At 37.2% G+C, this 22,109-nt stretch overlaps 1 protein-coding gene across 1 annotated transcript; it reads right to left on the bottom strand.

Annotated features, from left to right (window-relative positions):
- Positions 1–1,464: 1,464 nt before the first annotated feature.
- Positions 1,465–21,174, bottom strand: LOC116303212 (uncharacterized). Its single transcript, XM_089025029.1, has 35 exons — positions 20,775–21,174; positions 18,940–19,048; positions 18,505–18,729; positions 18,178–18,273; positions 18,017–18,070; positions 17,371–17,514; positions 17,043–17,293; positions 16,606–16,696; positions 16,056–16,315; positions 15,834–15,924; positions 15,376–15,765; positions 13,712–14,028; positions 13,114–13,258; positions 12,731–12,859; positions 10,641–10,875; positions 10,363–10,490; positions 9,820–10,047; positions 9,460–9,731; positions 9,221–9,332; positions 8,079–8,319; positions 7,235–7,341; positions 7,096–7,122; positions 6,879–6,987; positions 6,422–6,493; positions 5,927–5,998; positions 5,570–5,641; positions 5,410–5,481; positions 5,218–5,289; positions 4,804–4,875; positions 4,611–4,682; positions 4,357–4,434; positions 3,199–4,235; positions 2,705–2,817; positions 1,815–2,093; positions 1,465–1,479 (listed from the first exon to the last, which is right to left on the bottom strand). Exons 1-35 carry the CDS (start codon positions 20,970–20,972, stop codon positions 1,465–1,467), a joined length of 5,985 nt encoding a protein of 1,994 aa, XP_088881155.1. The 5' UTR covers positions 20,973–21,174.
- Positions 21,175–22,109: the final 935 nt, after the last annotated feature.

The raw sequence follows: 22,109 nt of genomic DNA, 5'->3' as shown, positions 1-22,109 counted from the left end.
TCATATGAGCAAGGGCGGATCCCCTTTTCAGCAGAAAAAAAACGATGCTTTTTTATATTGTTTCCCGTTGTGTTGACGGAAAAAACTCAATTAGCCCCCTAAACTCAATTAGCCCCCCCCCCCCCCCCAACCCCCCGCTAAAATTTTGGCTGCACCCGCCCTTGGTGAGACTTGGTAGCTCAGTGGTTAGAGCATGGCACCGGAATTTACCATGGCACGGGTTCAAATCCCGTTCAAGACTCAGAATTTTTTTTCTGATTCTTATAATTAGCAGCTGCATAAGTTGCTTAATATAATGCGCAGATCAGCTCAATTAGATACATTATATACGCAGAACATATATATATTTATGTTATTTTTTGCTCGCCAAGTTTTCGTTTCAGCACATTTATTAACAACAAACCAAGCATCCCCGCGTGGTAGGAAAGAAAGTTGCATGTGTACCACCCATTGTAACTCTAAGGCAGAACATTATTCCACCTTTTTTTCCTTTAAATTGCTTATCCTGAGTATGATTTTACAACCTTGATGTGTTTTTTATATTCCATTTAATCCCTATTAATGTTCAATTATTATGATTCTACAGAGTTTGCCTCTTTATTTAAATCAGTTTCATAACAGTACACTCAATTACAATAATCTTGCCTCATCTCCGTTACTATTGTATGTCCCACTTCTATAGAATATTTTTGCTTTTACACTTCATGTTTAACTGCTTAAGGTATCAGGGTACCCCCAGTGTCGATTTTTAAATTTTTACATTTTGTGATAAAATATATAATATTCTTCGATATTCCCCCCAAAACATTTCAATAGTGATTTTTAATAGCGAGTAATGAGGGAATAAGGGAATTTGACTGATTTAACTGAAATTTTTAGGAAGTCATCTTGGATAGTTGTTCTTTAAAAATGTGTTTCTGATTTTTTATTTTTGCTTGTTTCCAAAGTTATCGTGGATTTTGGCTTGCATACCGGTGATATAGCAGCGTCATAACAAGAGCGTATAAACAAGCAACGGGGCAACTAATCAAAACTCGGAGACACGCTTTTGACAAGTGATGTCTTGCGATCTCGGAACGGTAATAAGCATTGGTTTCCGATCATTACCGGCTGTCATCGAACCGCCGCGAAGATGCCACGGTGAAAATTTGAATAATTCGCTCTAACTTAAAAGGATAAATGTATTTTACAAAAAGGAAAAAAGGAATAGTTTCTACATTCATTCAGTTTTCAGAAAATGTATACTTTGTTATGACTTCAATTAAAAGGTTTTGCGCTATAAAGAGATGAAAGCACAATGGTCTGAATGGTCGCTAGGGGTACCCTGATACCTTAAATGTATTTGCTACAGCTACAATATAAACATAGCCCTGAAGGACTGAAAACAATACCCGTGCTATATAATGATGCATCTCTATGGAAATGTGCTACTTAGATTCCGTCCGTTACAGTGGTCAAAACTAGTCATAACGTGTTTATCTAAAAAAAAAAAAAACAACAGAAAAACAACAACTCTTCATTGGCATTTCACAAACAACCATTTATCCATTCACGAGGCTAATACCCGGATTTAAAGCGAATATCAATAATCTCTTGTTTCTCACGAGACTTTATAACCCAGATATTTAGTAATGTATATAAAATACTGAACAAAACCAAAATATCAGAAGTGGTAGAAGATAATCGATTTTGACCAATGATTACAAAGGAAAACATGTCTTCAATTCTAAAACTATGGAAAAATGGAAGGCATTTTCAAAAATTTGTAATAATGACATATCCATGCCCCATGCCGTTATAGCAACACGTATTACTTTGATCTGTTCCAATGTTAAACGACCCACCACCACCTCCAGAGGAGTCAGCGTTGTCATCCCCACTAGCACCCCCAGAGTATCCTCCTCCTCCTCCTGCACCACCACCATTACCATAAGCACCTCCACCTCCTCCAAAACCACCGGGTACTGAGTTCTTATAAGATCTTCCTCCAGCTCCACCTTGTAGGAATCCTTTGCCTCCCTCTCCACCTCTGCCTGATCCCCCGTAGTGATAACCACTGCGACCAGAAGAGTAAAAGCCACCACCACCACCCCCTAGAAATAATCAACAGATAGTTACAAACCACCACCACCCCCACCCCCTAGAAATAATCAACTGATAGTTACAAACCACCACCCCCTAGAAATAATCAACTGATAGTTACAAACCACCACCCACTAGAAATAATAAACTGATAGTTACAAACCACCACCACCACCCCCTAGAAATAATCAACAGATAGTTACAAACCACCACCACCCCCACCCCCTAGAAATAATCAACTGATAGTTACAAACCACCACCACCCCCACCCCCTAGAAATAATCAACTGATAGTTACAAACCACCACCACCCCCACCCCCTAGAAATAATCAACTGATAGTTACAAACCACCACCCCCTAGAAATAATAAACTGATAGTTACAAACCACCACCACCACCCCCCTAGAAATAATAAACTGATAGTTACAAACCACCACCACCACCCCCCTAGAAATAATAAACTGATAGTTACAAACCACCACCACCACCACCCCCAAGAAAAAAATCACAGATAGTTATATTATTCAAATTGATCGCAATTCGATTCGGTGTATAGCAACATCAATAAAACAAAACCATTATTGAATAAACCATATGATTTAAAAGACATGTTTGTACTCACTCCATAAGGTTCGTCGTTCGTTTTCAGAAGAGTTAATGCAGTCGTTACTGCTGAACTGCTTTGTTCAGACTTTCTTTTCCTGAACAAATGTTTTCCGTCTAAGCGAATACTCCCTTCAAAAGAAAGACAAAAGTGATGATTTAAGTCTCGGATCGAACAACTGTTCTCTTTTACAGAATGCAAGCAACACCAAATTCGCTGTAGATAATTAACGCGAGCCAAAAACTTCGTTTCCTCATCTTTTTAAATAATGCGCTAGTGCATTCGTGTGCTCCACTTCTGATATGCGCACGCAATTGTTTGACCTGACCTTTTCTCGCTGAATCCGTGTCAAATGTTTTTGATTACGGCAGACGGACAGGCCGCTTGGTTTTCAATATCAAATATCTTATGAGTCCTACTCACTAACCGTGTGCAGGAGGATACTGATATATATTGTATTATACACACATTATCCCCATTACCTCCCGACCATTTAGCTGTGGATTTAATACCTTTATCTTTCAACCACTTTCGTCTGAGTGACCTAATGTTGTTGATCGTTTGCGAGGAAGAGAAGGTGTACAGTACTGGATTGATGGCTGAGTTGATGGGAAGTACGAATACTCCTACCCAGATATACACAGAAGGGTCATTGAATTTACCCATCAAAGAGAGCACGCCAAGAACCATGATTGGCATCCAACAGCAGAAATCGGTCAGAATCACAAAGAAAACCCGCTTCCCCAATGAGGATTCCGCGTTATTTGATGATTTACGCACTTTTCGACCAGACTTGCGAACTTTGTCGAAAATCGCGATGTATCCAACAAGAATGAAGAAAAAAACTGCGCCATTGAAGCCAATGAAAACAGCAACTGAGTACTCCCAACCAGCAGGACGATCGGTGGACAACTGTAGCGGCAGACAGACAGTGGAACGGCCGTAAAAACTGAAGCCCGATATCTTGTCGTTGAAGTAGCTTGGAACAAGAAGGGGAGTGAAAGACATGATGAATCCAATGACCCAGATAAACAGACAGAGAACATGAGCCAGTTTAAAACTGGTGCGTCTGGCTGAGAATTTAAAGAGAATTGTGTTCATCCTATCTGCTGTTATGGCAGCCAAAAGCATGACTGAGACTTCGCTGGACAAAGTAGCAATGACGCCTGCTATTTTACACTTGACACCAGCTCTCCACTCCACGTCGTGCAGAAAGTATTCTCCCTTCCATATTTCATTGTAAGTTCCAATGAACAGAAGATATACTCCCATGAGAAGATCAGCAAACGCGAGATGGCAAAACAACAAAGATTGGACTCTGTTTATCTTTCTTCGCGATTTTCTTTGTCTTGTGAAAAGGAATGTCCACCATATTATGACAACCAGATTCCCTAAGGCAGCGAAAACACCTTCGATCCACATGCAGATTTGTACGTAAATGCTTTTGAGCATGTCATTACAACTTGAGAACTCGTTGCCAGGGGATTCGCATTGAATGTTTGAGATGGAATTGGTTGCATAGCAACATATGATGAAACTGTCTGTTGACCTGGGGAAAAAACCGGAAAGAAAAATACCGACCCAATTCATCTAGTAAATGATAAAACTTGCAGCATGATTTAGTCAAAAATAATAAAAGAAAAAAAAAAACACTGGACATTACAACTCACAGGTATTCTAGATCGCGCAGATCATTGAAGACATCTTTAGACACGGTTTGTTCATTGATTGAATTGTTCCTTAATGTCCTAGAGATAAATAATGAACAAATTAAATCAAAAATGCATTTATTAATGCGTTCTTATAAAACAACATCTACGTCATCATGGATTTTCGTGTGATGCCAGGTTAGTGGGGAGTAAGCATTACGCAGCTATGGCCGGGGACATCTCTAGCTATATATATCCCTTTGAAAATAACTTACAGCTTTCGTAGTTTCCCAAGGCCTTCAAAAGATGACTTGTCGATACGTTCAATTTTGTTTTTATGAAGAAACCTAAGGTATCAATTAAGAAAGAACCAACTTAAAGTAACGAAGAAGGTTGATTTTTCATGATTAGTATCAAATTCTTTAGTTCAGCAACTAATCGCATGATAAAAGAAGAGTTGTTACTTACAAAACATTAAGATATTTTTGCTGATGGAAAAGACCATAAGGGATCTTCTTGATGACGTTATCTTGAAGGTAGCTGATGAAAGTAATGAAGTAGAACGTATGCAATAACTTCGTTCTGCAATTTCACTCTACCCTCCCTCCATCTCTACGTCACTCAATCCCTCCATCTCTCCATCCCTCCATCTCTCCGTTACTCCATCCCTCCATCTCTCCATCTCTCCATCCCTCCATCTCTCCGTTACTCCATCCTTCCATCCCTCCATCTCTCCATCCCTTCATCCCTCCATCCCTCCATCCCTCAATCTCTCCATCCCTCCATCCCCCCCCATCTCTCCATCCCTCCATCCCTCCGACCCTCACGTTCTCGATCACTCAAGACCCAAGAGGTCGTAATCACTTAATCACTTATACTTACAGATATCTTAAGTTTGTGTTGTTTTGGAAGGTGAGTTTATGCAGTCCCTTTATTTTGTTACTGCGAAGGCTCCTTAAACATATCATGCGACATTATTAACATTGTACATACTGCCCCGCTGTTTTAACTATTGATAATAAGTTGCGATTCTGCCGTTTACAGTCAAAACCTCTGAACTAGCTGAATACTTACAAAGCACGGAGAGCTGGAAAACCGGAAAAGGTATCCATTTCAATGCTTGAAATCAAATTTTGTCCCAAATCTCTGAAATGTTGTTAACAAAGCATTACCGTAAGGAGCGTTCTTTTTGTGTCAATATACATCCTATCAATACTTCTAGTTTTATACTTACATTACTTCAAGTCCCCCGACACCACTGAACATGTTTTTCTGCACTTCTTTGATGAAATTCCTATTAAGCCGTCTACAAGTAAAATAGGAGCTCAGAAAGAGGAATATTTTTCAAAAAATTATTACTATACAAAAAATCAAGACGTTTTGAAACTAATGGATCTGACTTAAATAAAAACGGTAACGGAGGTAAACCAAGAAGGGACTGGTAACAAAGGTGTCTCAACTAAGGGACACAAGGCGGCTCAGTTCTTTTCTTATCTCCCTTACCTCAACCGGCAAGCTCCACAGGTGGAAATTAGAGTTCATTATTTCTTTACACTTTAGAAAAAAAACTAGAAATTTAGTATTGACTTACAAGGTCTTTAACGAATGTAGGTTTACAAGAGACATTTCTCCAATCAAAAATATTCGATTATAGCTCAAGTCGCTGAAACAGAAAAAAGCAAAACAGATATGAATAATTAAATGAACAGAAATAAATAAATAGTGCATAGAGTGGCGGATCTAGGACGATTTCAAAGCGGTTGGCTGTTAACCAAGAATCAGGTACAGTTCACTGTATTTAAAGCGGACATCCTCGGGACCGTCAATGGCTGTCCGTAAAAGCAAGAAAGTTAATTAGGGTCTTTTCTTTGTCATTACTTTTCGCCGGGGATTCTGGACTTCCCGTAATAGCGAGGTGCCCGTAACATCGGGGTGTCCACAAGACGAGAGTTTACTGCATATACCACTTCCTCTCTAGATTTTATAGAATTTTTTATTTTCATTTTGAAATGTCCAAAGTTGGCGATATATTGCCAGCCACATAATCAACCCCTTATCCCTCTCCCTTTTGTAATGATATACTCACATCAAAGATAGATAACTTTGTTTTATAAATGCATTGCTTTCAACTTGGTAAATCTTATTCCCTCCAAATAATCTATAAATAAAAAATGATGATGAAATCGTACTTTATTATAACGGCGCCAAAGATGCGTGCGCCTTGATAACTTTGTTTTATAAATGCATTGCTTTCAACTTGGTAAATCTTATTCCCTCCAAATAATCTATAAATAAAAAATGATGATGAAATCGTACTTTATTATAACGGCGCCAAAGATGCGTGCGCCTTGACATGTATATATGGATAGAATGCAAACAGTTGTACGAAAATGAAACGAATTCGGTGCGACTTTTTGAGGTAGACAGACTTCACTGCACCGCAGTCTGATTTGATTTTCTTATTAAGGTTTTCACATTTGATTATTTTTTTCAATGTTTTGACATGAGAGTACAAAAGGTCTATGTAAAGACTTGATACTTACATAGCATTTGTTTTCTTGGGCAGACGCTTGGGAATAGACTGTAGTTTATGTGAAGTCATGATGATTCCGCCATCTGCTAGTCTCCGGCAGTTACATGAAGAGGGGCAGTCTGAGGGGAGAAATATTGGTCAAAAATCCATTGTTCTTTCTCATCTTTTTACAAACAAGAAAATATGATCTATAACCAGAAGGCAAGGGTCAACGCGCTCCAGCATACCTTGAATACAGCTGTCACCATTTGCACCTGTAGAAAAAGAAACAATGATATGAAAATATATCTTTACTTTAAATTTAAGGTCTTTTTTCTCCTCACAGCCTCCCTCGTGATCTCTAACATATATCTGTTGTACTTTTACCTTTTATCATCTGATAGTAAATCTTGAATCCTTGACCTTCACCGGATTTGCTTGATTGAAATACTATTTTTAACATGTTTGATTGTGACTGGATTATTTGTGGATATCTGCAAGTAAACAGAGCAGAATAATCATGCTTAAAATAAATCTTGACCATTTAGGTCATGTAATCATTGGACATTAGAGGTTTCTTAGTGGCAGAGCTATCGTCTCTCACGTGTAGGGTCTAGCTCGAGTTCGATTCCTCTGGAATAGGTAATGTCCATAGAAATTATTTGTTCTCTTCTTTGATTCGAGGCATATCTCCGGTTTCTCTGTTTTTTTTCTTCTTTATTCTTAATATATAAGTATTATAGCCGTGCCCGACCTTGATTATTCCAATTGCTTTGCAGGATGTTGATACCAAATTCGAGGGTGGGAATTGGAACGTGTCACATTGTATTTAACGGAGCACGTCACGAAAAAGCTTAGAAGCTGACAAGCAATGGGTTCTCTATTTGCAGTTTCTGTAAACTTGATACTAAAGTGTAAACACACAACTGAAGCCGCCGTTCTATATGCTTTTCGTAATTTTTACGGTGATCACGACCGTGTTTCCGCACTCTGACATAAACTCGGTGGCCAGTAAATCAGCGCGCATGTCCTTTCCAATAAAGAAATCAACTGCAAGCTATCCCACCCACATACGAACATCCAAACACACAAACAAATATTAACATTAATATTACTATAAATAATTACTATAAATAATCATATTACTATAAATAATTACTAATTATTAAATAATAATTATAAATAATGACTATAAATATTGCTATTTTATATGCAAATACGAATACGATACCTCCTTCCACAGTAGCGACCAATACGAGAACTCGACAGGGCTACGTTTCCATCATACACTTCTACGTGGTCACCTAAACACCACGGGCTCAACTCCAAATCAAATGCTTTAAATTCCAAACGAATCACGTGACCTTTTCTGGCTTTGATTATCCAGGAACAGTTCTCATCATTTGCATGGAAATCAGGATAAAATGGTGACATAATGTAGCCTTTTCCGTCGGTAAGAATCTCGTTACAAGCTGTATTAACAAATAAAACATTACAGGGTATAAACAAGTTATTTAAAACATTTATCATGACGTAGTGGCTGTCAAAATGAAGGAAAAGTAAATAAAAGATCTTGACCTTTTTGCTCTGTTTTAGCGGTTATCGTATATAAGCAAATTAACCCTGTCCATACCTTAAGGTAATTCCCTGGTTTTGCGCATGCAACTAAAAGCATGGAACTAGCAAAGTTTAGGCATTTTTCTTTTGGAAACTAAATAAGAAACATGTCCAAAACCAATTTTCACTTTTTTTCTCTTTTTTGAGTAGAGAAATTGCGATTTTTATCTGACTCGCCCCAGTTCGTTTCCGACTATTTTGAGATTTTTTTTTCAAGATAAATCAAACACGAGAATGGTGACCCCCATTTTTTATTTCAGATTTTTGATAAATGCGATGTTCGTCATCATATATCAAAATATGAAGGAAAGTTTATTGGATAGATTTTGAAATATTTTGATGAGAATAGTTGACATGTGCAATTTTTGAACGTTCTTAGAGGCGCACATACCTGCATTTTTCACTAATAGTTCAAGAATCATAGTCATCCAATGACTTTGATGGATTTAATAGCATAGATGTCTAGTAAACTTCGAGTTATAAGTAGGTTTTGTCATATGATTGTCATATGATTTGTCAAATTGACATATTTGGAGAGTATCTAGCGAAAAAACGAGAATGGTGACTCCATCTTTTTATTGCAGTTTTTCAATGTCCATAATGTAATTATTGTCTATGCAAAGTTTCAGTTCAAAGTTATTGGCATAATTTCTTTCAAGGGAATTATCTTAAGCTCTGTGCAATTCTTGCCTTGGAAGTGAAAGAAGTTAAAGCATTATATTAAATTTGTTGAACGCTTTTTAATAGTTAACTTACCTTCTCTCGCTGATAGTGGATTTAATACACATTCACTTGTACTCTCTGAAGTGTATAAAGCCCCTATAGACAGTAATCCTGGCCTATTTGTCATTTCTCCCTCGATAACAAGCTTCAAAACAATATTATAAAGATACTATTTTAGTTGCATATTTTATATTAGTAATTTTCTTAAGAAACAAAACCACAAATTCTTTGTCATCAGTTTTACAAATTATTCCTGGGAATGATTATTTAACCTTATATGCAGATACTGCTACTACTGATACTTGTCCATCCCTCCATCTACTGTCTTCAAAGTCTTTGACCATCCATATGGGTCTTTTAGTGTGTTCATTGTCATCCAGTTCTTGATATATCTTCAACGATCTCGCTCCAGATCCCCAGATCTTATACTTAAACTTTAAGCATCTGAGAGAGGAACTAGATGACCTCTCGTATCGCGGGCTCTCTATCGTTGCCAAGCTTGACGTCTCAGGAAGCAATGGACTAATTACGCTCTGAACAGATCCTGAAATTATTATCAATTGCCGATTTGTATCATACCTTCAGTATCAAATATAGTTTCGAATTATGATGCATAAATAATCAATGAATACCTTCCTTTCCTCGACAAGTTGATTTGTAAATCTGAATATCACTAGATTTAAGAGGAATATTCAAGAAGTCGTTCCATCGTAAGAGGTCTCCAGTCTCTGTTCCACATTCGTACGACATATAGAGTATATGTTGCTCGGACAACACATTTCTCCATATGTTGAGTCTACTGTACTTAACCTCGGTTTTCTGACCTTCAGAATCAAAAGTGACTGATATTCTGTTACCGCCTACAGACAAGTTAGAAACATCGAATAAGTATTTGGGTTCCCTGTGTCGATTGAAAACAAATGCTTGGGCTTGGGCTTCCCTTTGTTTGCTTGTTGTTGTTTTTTTTTTTGATTTTTTTTTTTTTTGTAGTTATCTTTTTACCACATATTCTATATAATTAATAGTTAATTAAAGAATTTTCACACAAACATTTCAGGACTTTCCTTTTTTTGTTGTTGTAATTGTTGTTGTCATTTTTTGCCATGTACATGTTCGACAAGAATGTTAATTGTTATTTCAAACATTATTACGGAAACGCTTCAGACTCAACTTACTATACAGTTCTTCTTTTTCTAACACCCCCTTTCCATGATGCATTGCGGCACCGTCGATGTACGTCTGCCACACTCCAAAATTTGACATCCACGTGACACAAACGTGACGCCATTTATTCTTTACATTTCTAAAAAAAACATACGAAAGACAGAGAGAAATAGAAATAGACATATAAAAAACAGCTATTATTAGTTTTTCTGGATACCAGTACCATAATAGTATAGCATATCTGAAGAGCTGTTTTTGTAAAAGAACTGTTTGTGTGAATGTTTTTTACCTCGTAACAGCATCAATCTTGACAAACGCAATATTAATGGCAACATCCTTCGTTTTCTCGACTTTCACATAATCGACATTAAGTTTGATTGGTAATGAGATCATGATTTTGATTGACATCCAAAGACACAAAGTCAATTCTTCCAATGTGCTGCTTATCTTGATATTGACAGAGTAGTTTTTATGGCCAAGCGAGAAACCAATGTCTGACTCATAATTCTTGGATAAGCTGCCACCTGATTAAAAACACCATTTACATTTACATTTACCAGTTAGGTCATTCGCTCAATACTGAGCATTTTAGACCACGCTAAATAATTATTAAGATGATTAAATAATTAACATATTAATAAATAGAATAAATAACAATAAATAGTAATTGTCCAACAAGTTAATAAATATCTGCAACTGCATTCTTAAATGCTGCAAGTGAGGTTGCTAGTGTTGCTTTCTTTGGGAGTTGGTTCCATTCTGAAAGTGTTCTTGGGTAGAATGAGTACTTGTAATAATCCTTTGTGGCCATAGGCTGAGTATACACGTACTCCTTGTTGAAACGGGTAGAATAGGAATGACCAAGTGACTTAATTCTAACATCATCTTGACAAACCAGCTTATTTCGTATCTTGTAAATCATAGATAGTCGTGCTATCCTTCGTCTGCTTTCTAGCGTATTCCACTTCAGTACTGAAAGCATTTCAGTTACACTGTCCTTACGATCAAAGCGTTTCAGGACCCAGCGTGCAGCTCTCCTCTGAACCATTTCAACCATGCGAATATTTTTTACTTTATACGGGTCCCAGACAGATGAGCATTATTCCAAAATAGGACGTACTAAAGCCTTGTATGCTGTTTCCTTGGTACTGGATGGACAATGTCTTAAGTTACGCTTAAGAAAGCCAAGTGTTTTATTGGCTTTTTTTGAGATATTTCTGGTGTGTTCGTTCCAACGAAGATCCTCAGCCAGATGAACACCAAGATAAACACCAAGCAGAACTTACAAGGCTTTCCCTCTAAGTTTATAATCAAATACGTCTGGATTCAGCCTTCTCGTAACCCTTATAACGTTACACTTTGAGGTATTAAACTCCATTTTCCAATCTGATTCCCATCTATCCAAGTTTAGGAGATCTCGTTGTAACTGAATACAATCATCCTTGGACTTGATAACTAAATAAATCACGGCGTCGTCTGCAAAGAGGCGCACTATAGACTTCACATACAGAGGAAGGTCATTAATAAAGGCCAAAAATAAGGTAGGACCGAGTACAGAGCCCTGTGGGACTCCCGACTCTACTGGAACTTGAGTTGACATCGTGCCTTCAAGGACCACACGTTGCTTTCTGTCTAACAAAAAGCTTTTTATCCACGTTAGATAACAGGTTAACGATACAGGCCTGTAATTCTCAGCCATCTGTTGTGACCCTTTTTTAAAAATTGGCGTAACATTTGCTAACTTCCAATCCAATGGGATAACACCAGATTCTATTGAGGCCTTGAAGATTCTATGTAAAATTGGAGCAATCGATGAACTCAGCTCTTTTAGAACTCGGGGATGTAAATTATCTGGTCCAGGAGCCTTGTGTGGGTTAAGCTTGGTTAGCACTTGTCTAATCCCATTTTCAGTAATATCTATAGGTGGCATAACCGAGTGGCTGACATGTAACCGGTGATGCTTTACGGCTGCATCAGCTGTATAGTTGAGCTTCATAGGAGCATCCTCTGAAAATGCATTCTTAAAGTGCGAATTCAGTATTTCTGCTTTGTCTCTTGGGTCACTTATTTTAGAAATGGAATGCTTTGAGATACAGAGGCGTAGTGAGTATACGGACAAGGTACCATTTTCCCGCCATATGCACAGGAATCCCCCATGAATTCATTCCATTTTGTTCCGAGAGCAACTCGCTCAAACTTTAGGGGGACACTTGCTCCTGCTCCCGTTCCTACGCTAGTGTTTAGATATTACATGACATCCCGGCCTTTGTGGGTGTTGAACAATATAATTGCGATCCCGAACTTCTGCCTTATTCCCGCAGAAAATTTAAACCTCCCAATGGTTTTGGGTACAAAGAGGAACCAATTACCAGGACTTACCTTGAGATTTTCTCGACGATTTTATGGCATTTGCAACCTTTTCATAAGAACTTTCATCAAGTACTTCCCACTGCACTTTCTCATCACGTCTTTTCATCCATCCTTTCCATTCGTTTTCTATATTGGTTTCTGAAAAACAAATGTGTCAGTGGTCAAAATACAGTAAATGTAAAACACACAGATGAACTGTTATTAGAAATGGCGCTCAAATAAATATATTATCATTAACAGGTAATACCAATCCAAAATGAGATCTCATATTTCAGTTTCCTAAGAAAATTTTATTTCCGTTTCATTCCCTTCAGTTCACTTTCAAAACTCAAACTTCCTTCCCTGGGTTTTTCCTATCGCCATTAGCTACATAAATAAGAATCAACTCTTACCTTTCATATATCCATACACTTCTACACGTAGTACTTTGAAATTGTGGTATCTTGTTGGTATGAATCTTATGAGCCTGGTAAGAGTTCGAGTATCGTCTAATGTATTCTGGACGATACTTTTTGTGTCTTTGTTGCCGAGAAATAACTGCAAAGACATACAAACAATCCTTCTGTTATAATAAAAAAACTTTGATTTTTATAGAGCTCGTTGGTGCAGTGCTTCCTTCTCTCATTCCAAAGCTCGTCCTAGCTCGCGCCCTAGCTGAGGGATGAAATTTGTAAGGGGTAAAACCTTTTTACCATTCTACATTGAGGACCGTGAATCCCTGGTAGAACGGATGACAAGTCGGGGACGTCAGAAAAGAACCTCTGACCGGCGCAGTGATCACCGTGAATGTCAGCATTTGGTTCGGTATGGCGTTGCGTTCCAAAAGGTTACTAATGAAAAAGACCTCTTTACTTTACCCATATTCAAAAACAGAAATATTTTTTCAATCATCACAGTTAGTATACCAATGGAGGTTGATACATTTATCTTTGGATTTATATTTTTAGAAGAAGGTCCTAAAGCCGAGATGATACAGTCATAATATTTTACCTTCACTTTACCACCACTTTGATAAAGAGTCCAGTTTTTATTGTCAATAGATGTTGCTATCTTGTATTCGGTTGTCCACTCTTCATTTTTGTGTCCACAACCTTGTGTAGCTACAGAACATATGGTAAACACTGCACCTAAGTCTATCTGTAAATAGTCACTCGAGTCACTAGTAGTCTTTGGTGCCCATCCATATCCATTGTAATCAATTCTCGCATGGTGGGGCTGATATCTGTTATCATGATATGAAGTTGCTGTCAACCTGGTATCTGGTATAATACTGTTGTTTGATACACCAATGGCATTATCTTCGCACTCTGTAGAAACAAAAAAGGGTTAGTACAAGTCAAAAAAAGGACTGGTTCATCAACAGACTAATAAATGATGAATATGGGGCTATCTACTTTTGACTATGTGGGAAGCAAAAACTGGGAAGCACTGGTGGCGTGCGCTGCTAATGTGCCGCCTCTCACCAATGCAGGCCGAGTTCGAGTACTGCCGATCTCGAAGTCGTATGTGAGTAGAGTTGTTTGTTGGTTTTCTCCTGTGCTTCGAGCTCTGATATGATTGTCCCATATCAAACATTGAGTGTTCTCAGCATCATTAAGGCATGGCTCTCAGATAAAAAACTGTTTAGCTATATCATAGCCAGTTTTCTACGAATCTTCCCCAAACTTGGTACGTAAATGTCTTTTGTGAAAAGAAGGAACCTTAGAGCCTTGGTTACCATGGAAACTAAGTCACGTGACCACAAGGCCGCCATCTTGGATTTTTAAACAAGCCGTTTGAAAACGTACCGAAACATCTTTAAAAGTCATGAAAATGCAGATTACTATTCATATTTACAATGCCTATATGGATCTAATTGGATATCTTGGAAATTATTTTAAGTTTAATTTTTAGAATATTTTCTATTTTTTCCAAAAAATTAAAAATATTCTAAAAATTAAACTTAATATAATTTCCAAGATATCCAATTAGATCCATATAGGTATTGCAAATATAAAAAGGAATATGGATTTTCAGGACTTTTGAAGTAGTTTCAATACGATTACAAACGATTTGTTTTAAAAATCCAAGATGGCGGTCTTGTGGTCACGTGACCTGGTTTCCATGGTAACAGATATGCGGTAATTGCTTGCCTTGAAGAATTACTACTACGAGCCAAATTTGGGAAATATTCATAGTAAACTGTCAAAGATATGAATAAATAACTGATTTTCCATCACTTCCTCAAAAGAGCCATGCCTTAATGGTGCTGAGTTGTATTTCCTTGTGTCTGTTGTCTGCGAGGCAGACCCACGAGTAAGCATCGTCCCCGTATCCTTCCTCGATTTTCCAAAGTTTTTCTTTTTTTACTCGTCTTTTTTTTTCTTTTCTGTTCTTCTTCAAAAATGTTCATGTCGAATTCGTTATAAAACGACGACCTTTTTGTTTGCCGCTTTTCCGCACAATCCAAATATGGAATTGATCATATCATATATGGAGTGAGCTTTCTCTACTCCAACTTCGACACTAACATATAGAGTAAAGCTTGATATGCACGCTGTGATACGACAGCGAAAAGCTTTGTAGATTTTATAGGTACAGCCCTAGTTCTTTAACTGGTCATTTTAGAACCTGACATATATTTATCGCATGATCGACAATGATTCTCAACTCACTTTGTCTATATAAAGTACAGTACTTTGATGGACAAGATGGAACTTTTCTCGGAAACTGATAGACGAAATATTCTATGCAGTTTCTTATCCTTACGATAGTTTCCTTAACACAGCACTTGTCGCCTGTCGCAAAGCAGAGTTGACGTTCGACAACCCCTTCCTCTACTGAAGGAAGTTGGCCATTGATCCACCCCATATATTCAGTAGAGCAGGACCATTTCCTTTTTATACACGATCTTGCCAACTGATTTCCAGCGGAACCGACCACTCGGTACCATGCGGTCGTAGAAAGATAATCATCACAACCTCGGAATATCTCCTCCTCTGCAATGGCGTCTTCTCGACGATCTGAATAACTGAGAGTTCGGTATTCTTGACATTCTTGATGTACTAAAAAGTAAAGACTTTGATTACAGGGGGAGTCTTTTACTTAAGACTTCAAGACAAATAATTTAAACCTGGAATCTTCTGGCAGTGATCCTTGAAATAGCCAATCTGTTTTAGCCATCGGTAAGAGATATCTTGAGCTTTTCGTCTCTTTATCTTTATCTGCAAAAATAAGAAAGTGACTTCATGTCACTGATCAACTTGCATCACTGTAAGCCTTTCTTTGCAGTCCATCTATAAATTTATTCTAGTCCGTTTCCTTTATTTCGAGAACTACCGCCGCCAAATCTTACCTGTAAACTCTCTTCCTTTTCTGAAATTGGCAGTTGAATGAATACCGCATCATTACTCGGTCTACTGTAGCTCCATTGCTCTATAGTTTTATTTTCTGTTTGGAATTCAACTTCAAATTTGATTAAAAAATACGTGTTGCCGAGGCCTAGGCTGTAATACCGAAATCGCAAGCACCGCCATCCTTCCGCGTTTGGATGAATAAGTGGACTCGTTAGGATATTTGTAGATACTGACGCAGTTTCACGCCAAGAAAGAAACACTAAAATACAACAAAAATCGGTAGAATTAAAAAGTGTCACTTCTAGAATGAAGCCAGGATACTCTATAAAAAACGTAACAGTTTCATGATCACCTCCGTCAAATTATTTTATACACAACTCTTTTAACTTTTGTTTCAAGGCTTTTCCCTATCCCATAAGGCCAGGGCCATGGTTGTGTTTAATTTTATTATTGTTTTATTCAGTATGAATATTTCAAGGAGAGGACAAGGACAATTCAAGGAGCTATGTTTATTATAGTAGGGTCAATATAGCGTATTGAAGGACTTACGTTGAAAGTAAACCGAAGCACAGTCATCCTCGACAAATCCTACATCATCAAGAGCGACGAAGTGTTTACGCACAGATCCTATGATGATAATCTATTGACGGCAAGAACAGGGAAAATTGAATAACTGCATTGACATGCCTTTTCTTTCCTTCCACAAAAATGTTATTTAGCATCTGTACAGGAAAAAAACCCAGTAGAATGCTAACCCAAGTAAATAGGTAATGCATTTCTTTCCTTCCTTTCCTTTCTTCTTTCCCTTTTCCTTTCCTCCTTATTTCTTTCATTCCATCCTCTTGACCAGTTCTTAAGTTTCACCCCTTGCTTACTTCATTGCTTTCTTCCTTTCTTCAGTTGCATGTTTTCGTCCTTCATTTATTCCCATTTTTCATTCATATCAGTGTAATTCTTTTATCTAGTTTCCCCATTACGATACAAACCTTCCCTGTTGAGTTTTCAGGTATTGGTACTTGTCCAAATGCCCACTCGCCATAAGTAGAGGTTGAAGTTTTCCAGAGAGAATTAGTCCTAGTATTATTGTCCATAAAGATCTCAAGCGATGAGTCTGATTTATCAGGAATAAGATACCAGAACTGCATACAGACACTTCTTTGAACCATGTTCCAGTGTTTCAACAGTCTTCCTTGAACAGGTTTTGTATTTTCGTTCGACTTTAAGATAATGTAGCTTTCTAGATTTTGACAAAAATTATTAGTACAAAATATAAAGTAAACTTACAGACTCAACTTAATAAAATATAGTTGATACCTTTGTCAGTCATTGACGTATGGTCATTCTTAGGAAAGTTGTGTTTCCTTGACTTATAATCCACTGGTTTAAAGAAATCCCAAAAAATAGTGCTCTTGGTATCGTTTTGAAAGCCGCAGAGCTCGTTGTCAAAACCACAAATTCCTGCCAATAATATCATAGGAATCTTAGCTACGTCTGCAAAATATTTTGAAAAGGGGCTCCGAATGGAAGGCTCCGCAAATATGTGTTATATTCATGATGAGGTGGTGGTGTTGGCTGTGGTACTTGAAAAAGGAATGATAACGATGAAAATGATAGGTGATGATGGTGATGATGATTGTTGGGGTGTTTGCAATGGTAAAGTTGATGGTTGTGATCACGGTGATGATCATTATGATGACAATGATGATGATGATATGAACATGACAATGTGATGATGATGTTTGTGTGAATGATGGTGGTGGTGATGATGGTGTTGGTGGTGATGATGATGACGCTAAAGATGATGGTGATGATGATGATGAAGACGGTGATAGATGATCATGGTGGTGGTGGCGGTGGTGGTGGTGATGCTAGTAACGATGATGATGAAGACGGTAATAGATGATGTTGATGATGTTAGTGGTGATAGGGATGATAGCTGTGATCATTATAAACCTGTTACCTCTTTGAACTTGACATCTTTGGGAGTTGACTGTTTGCATGGTTACAAAGACATCTGTACGTATATAAGCAAAAGTTTTATAATCGATTTTGAACAGATGCAGCTCTAGTATATTATCAATAATAGCTAAATATCACCGTTATGAACATGACTTAGCATACCACATGATAGATTATGTCTCTCCTCTTCACAGTGCGACTGCTGGCCACACGAACTGCATGTCCCATCCAGACACTGGTGCCCTGGGCACTTGTTATCTACACGTGAAAGAGACGAAAAACAGCTAAAAAGGAAAGGCTAACAAATAACTAGTACTGAATCTTTAATGAAGAGGAAAAATTCATTTCGGACTTATTCATATTTTGCTGATTGTTATCGTAAGATTTTCATAGAGCTGGTTAAAAACTCAGTTGTAATGTGATACTCCAAGTTGTAATTGTAATTTCTATTTTATAAAGTTCATAACCAACTCCGAGAACGTAACTCACCACAATGACGCTCATCCTCGCCTCCTGGACAGTGTCTAGTTCCATCACACAGTTTATTGTGATGAATACATTTTTGATTGGCACAGGTAAAGTAACCAATTTGACAAACACAACCTTTCTCGTCAGAACCATCCGGACAGTCACCATGGATACCATCACATCTTCGATGTTTATTAATGCACTGGCCATTAGCACATTGGAAGTCAGTTACTTCACATACAAATCCTTTAAAATATAATAAAGGATCCTTTAGTTGGTAATTTTGTAACCTCTCTCCCTTGGTTTAGGGGTTTTCTCAGCTTCTTCCTTCACAAAACCTAACAAGCTAAACTGCAATTCGATCTGTGAGCAAGCCGTGCCCTGACTTTGACTATTAGCTTTGAGGTAGTTTCAGATTGTCGATAAAGTTTCACGGGTTTTTTTCTGGACTCATACCCGGTTCTGCAAACTCTGGGCGATGCCTACAGGATCTGCTGGTTGCTTGAAAGCCTCTTATCGCCAACGAAATAGAACCGTTTGTCTTAGACACTCCTTTCAAAATGATCTATAAAAAAGTAAACATATTGCTAAGGATCTTTGGTTGTCTGGAGGTTCCTTGAGGAACGGCACTAGAGAAAATCGTTTGCGTATACGTCCCCTTAAGGTGATTCCCTTGAAAGACATTTTGCCAATAACTTTGTCCTGAAACTTTGCATTAACATTAATTATGTTATGGACATTTAAAAACTGCAATAAAAAGATGGGGTCACCATTCTGTTTTTTTCGCTAGGTGCTCTCCAAATATGTCAATATATGGGTTTATAGTGAAATGCGGTATCAACCGGAAGCTGTAATCAAGAACCTTTATTCACAGTTAAAAGTACTTTTATATAACAAAACGTACTTCTATATCTCAAAGTTTACTAGATAATCTATACTATTAAATCCATCAAAGTCATTGGATGACTAAGATTCTTGAACTATTAGTGAAAAATGCAGGTATGTTCGCCTCTACGAACGTCCAAAAAATGCTCATGTCAACTATTCTCATCAAAATATTTCAAAATCTATCTATTGGTGCGGTATTGCAGTAAAAAATACACTCGTCTTACTCTTCGTTTCGTTTATTTGATTGCGTTAGAGAGTTCCTAATAATGAAGGAAAGATTACAGTTTAACGATAAGACAGAAAACGATTAAAGTAAACGGAAAGCAAGAGAAATAGAAAAAAATACTTACAAAACGATGTGTAACTTAAGACGGTCGACGTTGAACTGAAAAATTACTAACTGAGCTTGAGTGAACTTAACTTAGTCTAAATTATGCAAATATTTAAAGTCTGAAAACAAAAGGCGAAAAATGCACACGGGAAAACGCGTAAAATTCCAATCTAGCACTAACACTATCCAATAAACTTTCCTTCATATTTTGATAAATAATGTAGAGCATCGCATTTATCAAAATTCTGAAATAAAAAATAGAGGGTTACCATTCTCGTTTTTGATTTATCTTGAAAAAACATCTCAAAATAGTTGAAAACTGACACTTTTCCGAGTGGAGACTGGGGCGAGTCAGATTAAAATCGCAATTTCTCTACTTAAAAAAGAGAAAAAAGTGAAAATTTTGTTAGTTCCATGCTTTTAGTTGAATGCGCAGAAAAATGCGCAGAAAAATGCGCAGTGCAAAACAAGGGAATTACCTTAAGCGCGTTTTTGTGAGAAAATAAATGTTTGTGTTCTCCGAGTATAGAGTGAGCTTACTCTTGTTGAAACCAAAATACTGTATAATAAAGACAATATGAAAGAATTAGAGTTAAGTTTCTATAACTGACTTTAAATTTTGGCATTTAGTAAAGCAATTTGTCAAGCATGTTTGAAAGTAAAAATTGCATATTTAATTTCGGGTAAATATACTTCGTTGTCTAATTCAAGTAAATGAAAAATGCCAAATTGTTACTCTGTCGATCAATGACCTGAATGGCAGAAATTCAACAAAATGTTGAACTTTTGAATGATAATTTTGAAGGGGCTTTATTAGGGAGGAATTATAATTTAATTCAATTTTTCACAGCTGTCGTTCAATTCTTGATTTTTTTTTAGACCGGACACCCACTCTGAATGTGCCTGAAACCACACAAAGTAACAACTAACAACATTAATTTTTTCCATAATCACGCTAACATTGATGTTTTCCCCCCAGCAAAGTATGACTGTGTGAGAGCCACGAGCGATGCATTCCACCATTAATCTCTTAGGAAAAAGCCACTTCAAAATGTGGTTATTTACAACGTACCTGGAAGTTTTCCTCTGACTTCAAAGGTATTTTAGCTCGTTGCCACTTTATCCCGTGATGGCCTTTCATCAGCCACAAGAGATCCTCACTTGAACTAGTTTTTCTATAAACCTCGAGACGGGATGACGTGTTGGAAGGAAGAAGATAAGAGAACTCAGCACACATGCTTATGTGTTTATAATTAGAGGTCCAAGGCATGGACGGGGATTCCAGAGACGATATTCCTGGAGTAATTAGAGCTATAAAATCACCTAGAACAATCAAGAAGATATTCAAGCATAATAGACGCGTTTGCCCGCTAAAGTCACATTTTCCCCCTTTTTTCTTTGGTCGGTTCTGTAAATTGAATACATGAATGTTTGTTCTTCGTATAATTGATCTAAGTTTGTTCGATTCCTCCTTTAATAAGTTTGCTTGTTGTTGTTGTTGTTGTTTTTTTCCCCCGTGATATCGAAGATTCTGACAATAACCTCATAGCAATAAATTATATTTGTTAGCGGTTCTTTTTAAACAAAATAATAATAATAATGATAACAAATAAATTAAAAACTCTTACCTCCAAAGATAATTTTGTCTTCCATTTTTCCTCGCTTTTCTAAACTCCACAGGCATGAAGTGTCTTGTGACGTAACGATCCATCCAGGACATCTTCCATCGCCAAAAGAGCACTGAAGTTTTGTAGAATCTGCAACAGAATCAATAAATAATAATAGATTAATAGATTAAATAATCCATTAAAGATTTAGGTTAAAGCCAAATTTCTTACCAGAAACTTGTATGGACTCTGCGATAGTTCTTTTTCTTCTCCAATGTGTGTCGTCAGCCAGAAAATCATAGATGATCTATGCCATAGATTAATATTTATTAAATAATTTTTGTATAAAAATCTACACTTTTAGGACGTTGGCTAGCATTATTCGCTCGCAGCCTTTCTTCGCATGAGTTTAGTGCGCGCGCGCTCATCGCAATGACGTCATTAGAATGGGGAAAATATCAAGAAAACCCATTTTCCAATTAGTTTACGGCAAAATATCTTGGAAACCAATTCGGTGACCCCTATTTTACTCTGTATTAAAATCAAAATGCTACCAAAACCTACAAAATTTGTAAATATTAAAGAAAATTGTGCATTTCTTTGAGGTTTTTGATTGTTTTCGAAGCGTTTCTTTGATCTCTTAAGTTACTCTATAGTGCACGATTTTTCCTCGATAAATACTATATTTCCTCAGCGTTTAGCAAAAAAATAAATTCGGTGATCCCCATTATATTTTTTATTTTCATTTTTTGAACAAGAGCAATGCTGGGGTATGTTTATGCCAAGTTTAAAAAAATTCT

Source organism: Actinia tenebrosa, unplaced genomic scaffold (assembly GCF_029948245.1).
Source record: "Actinia tenebrosa isolate PJP-AT-01 unplaced genomic scaffold, QUT_ActTen_1.0 PGA_scaffold9__36_contigs__length_13948895, whole genome shotgun sequence".
Classification (NCBI taxonomy): Eukaryota; Metazoa; Cnidaria; class Anthozoa; order Actiniaria; family Actiniidae; genus Actinia; species Actinia tenebrosa.
The sequence above is the reverse complement of the archived record's forward strand: the minus strand, read 5'-3'. Positions and strand labels throughout refer to the sequence as shown.

Bases quoted from the DNA above. Each gene is read 5' to 3' on its own strand.
- LOC116303212 (XM_089025029.1), bottom strand. From the start codon at position 20,972: ATGCCTTGGACCTCTAATTATAAACACATAAGCATGTGTGCTGAGTTC. The intron at 6,494-6,878 runs GTAAGTATCAAG...TTTTATTTATAG, and splicing joins CCCAAGAAAACAAATGCTAT to ATTATTTGGAGGGAATAAGA. The intron at 5,999-6,421 runs GTGAGTATATCA...TTTCTGTTTCAG, and splicing joins CAAAGTTATCTATCTTTGAT to CGACTTGAGCTATAATCGAA.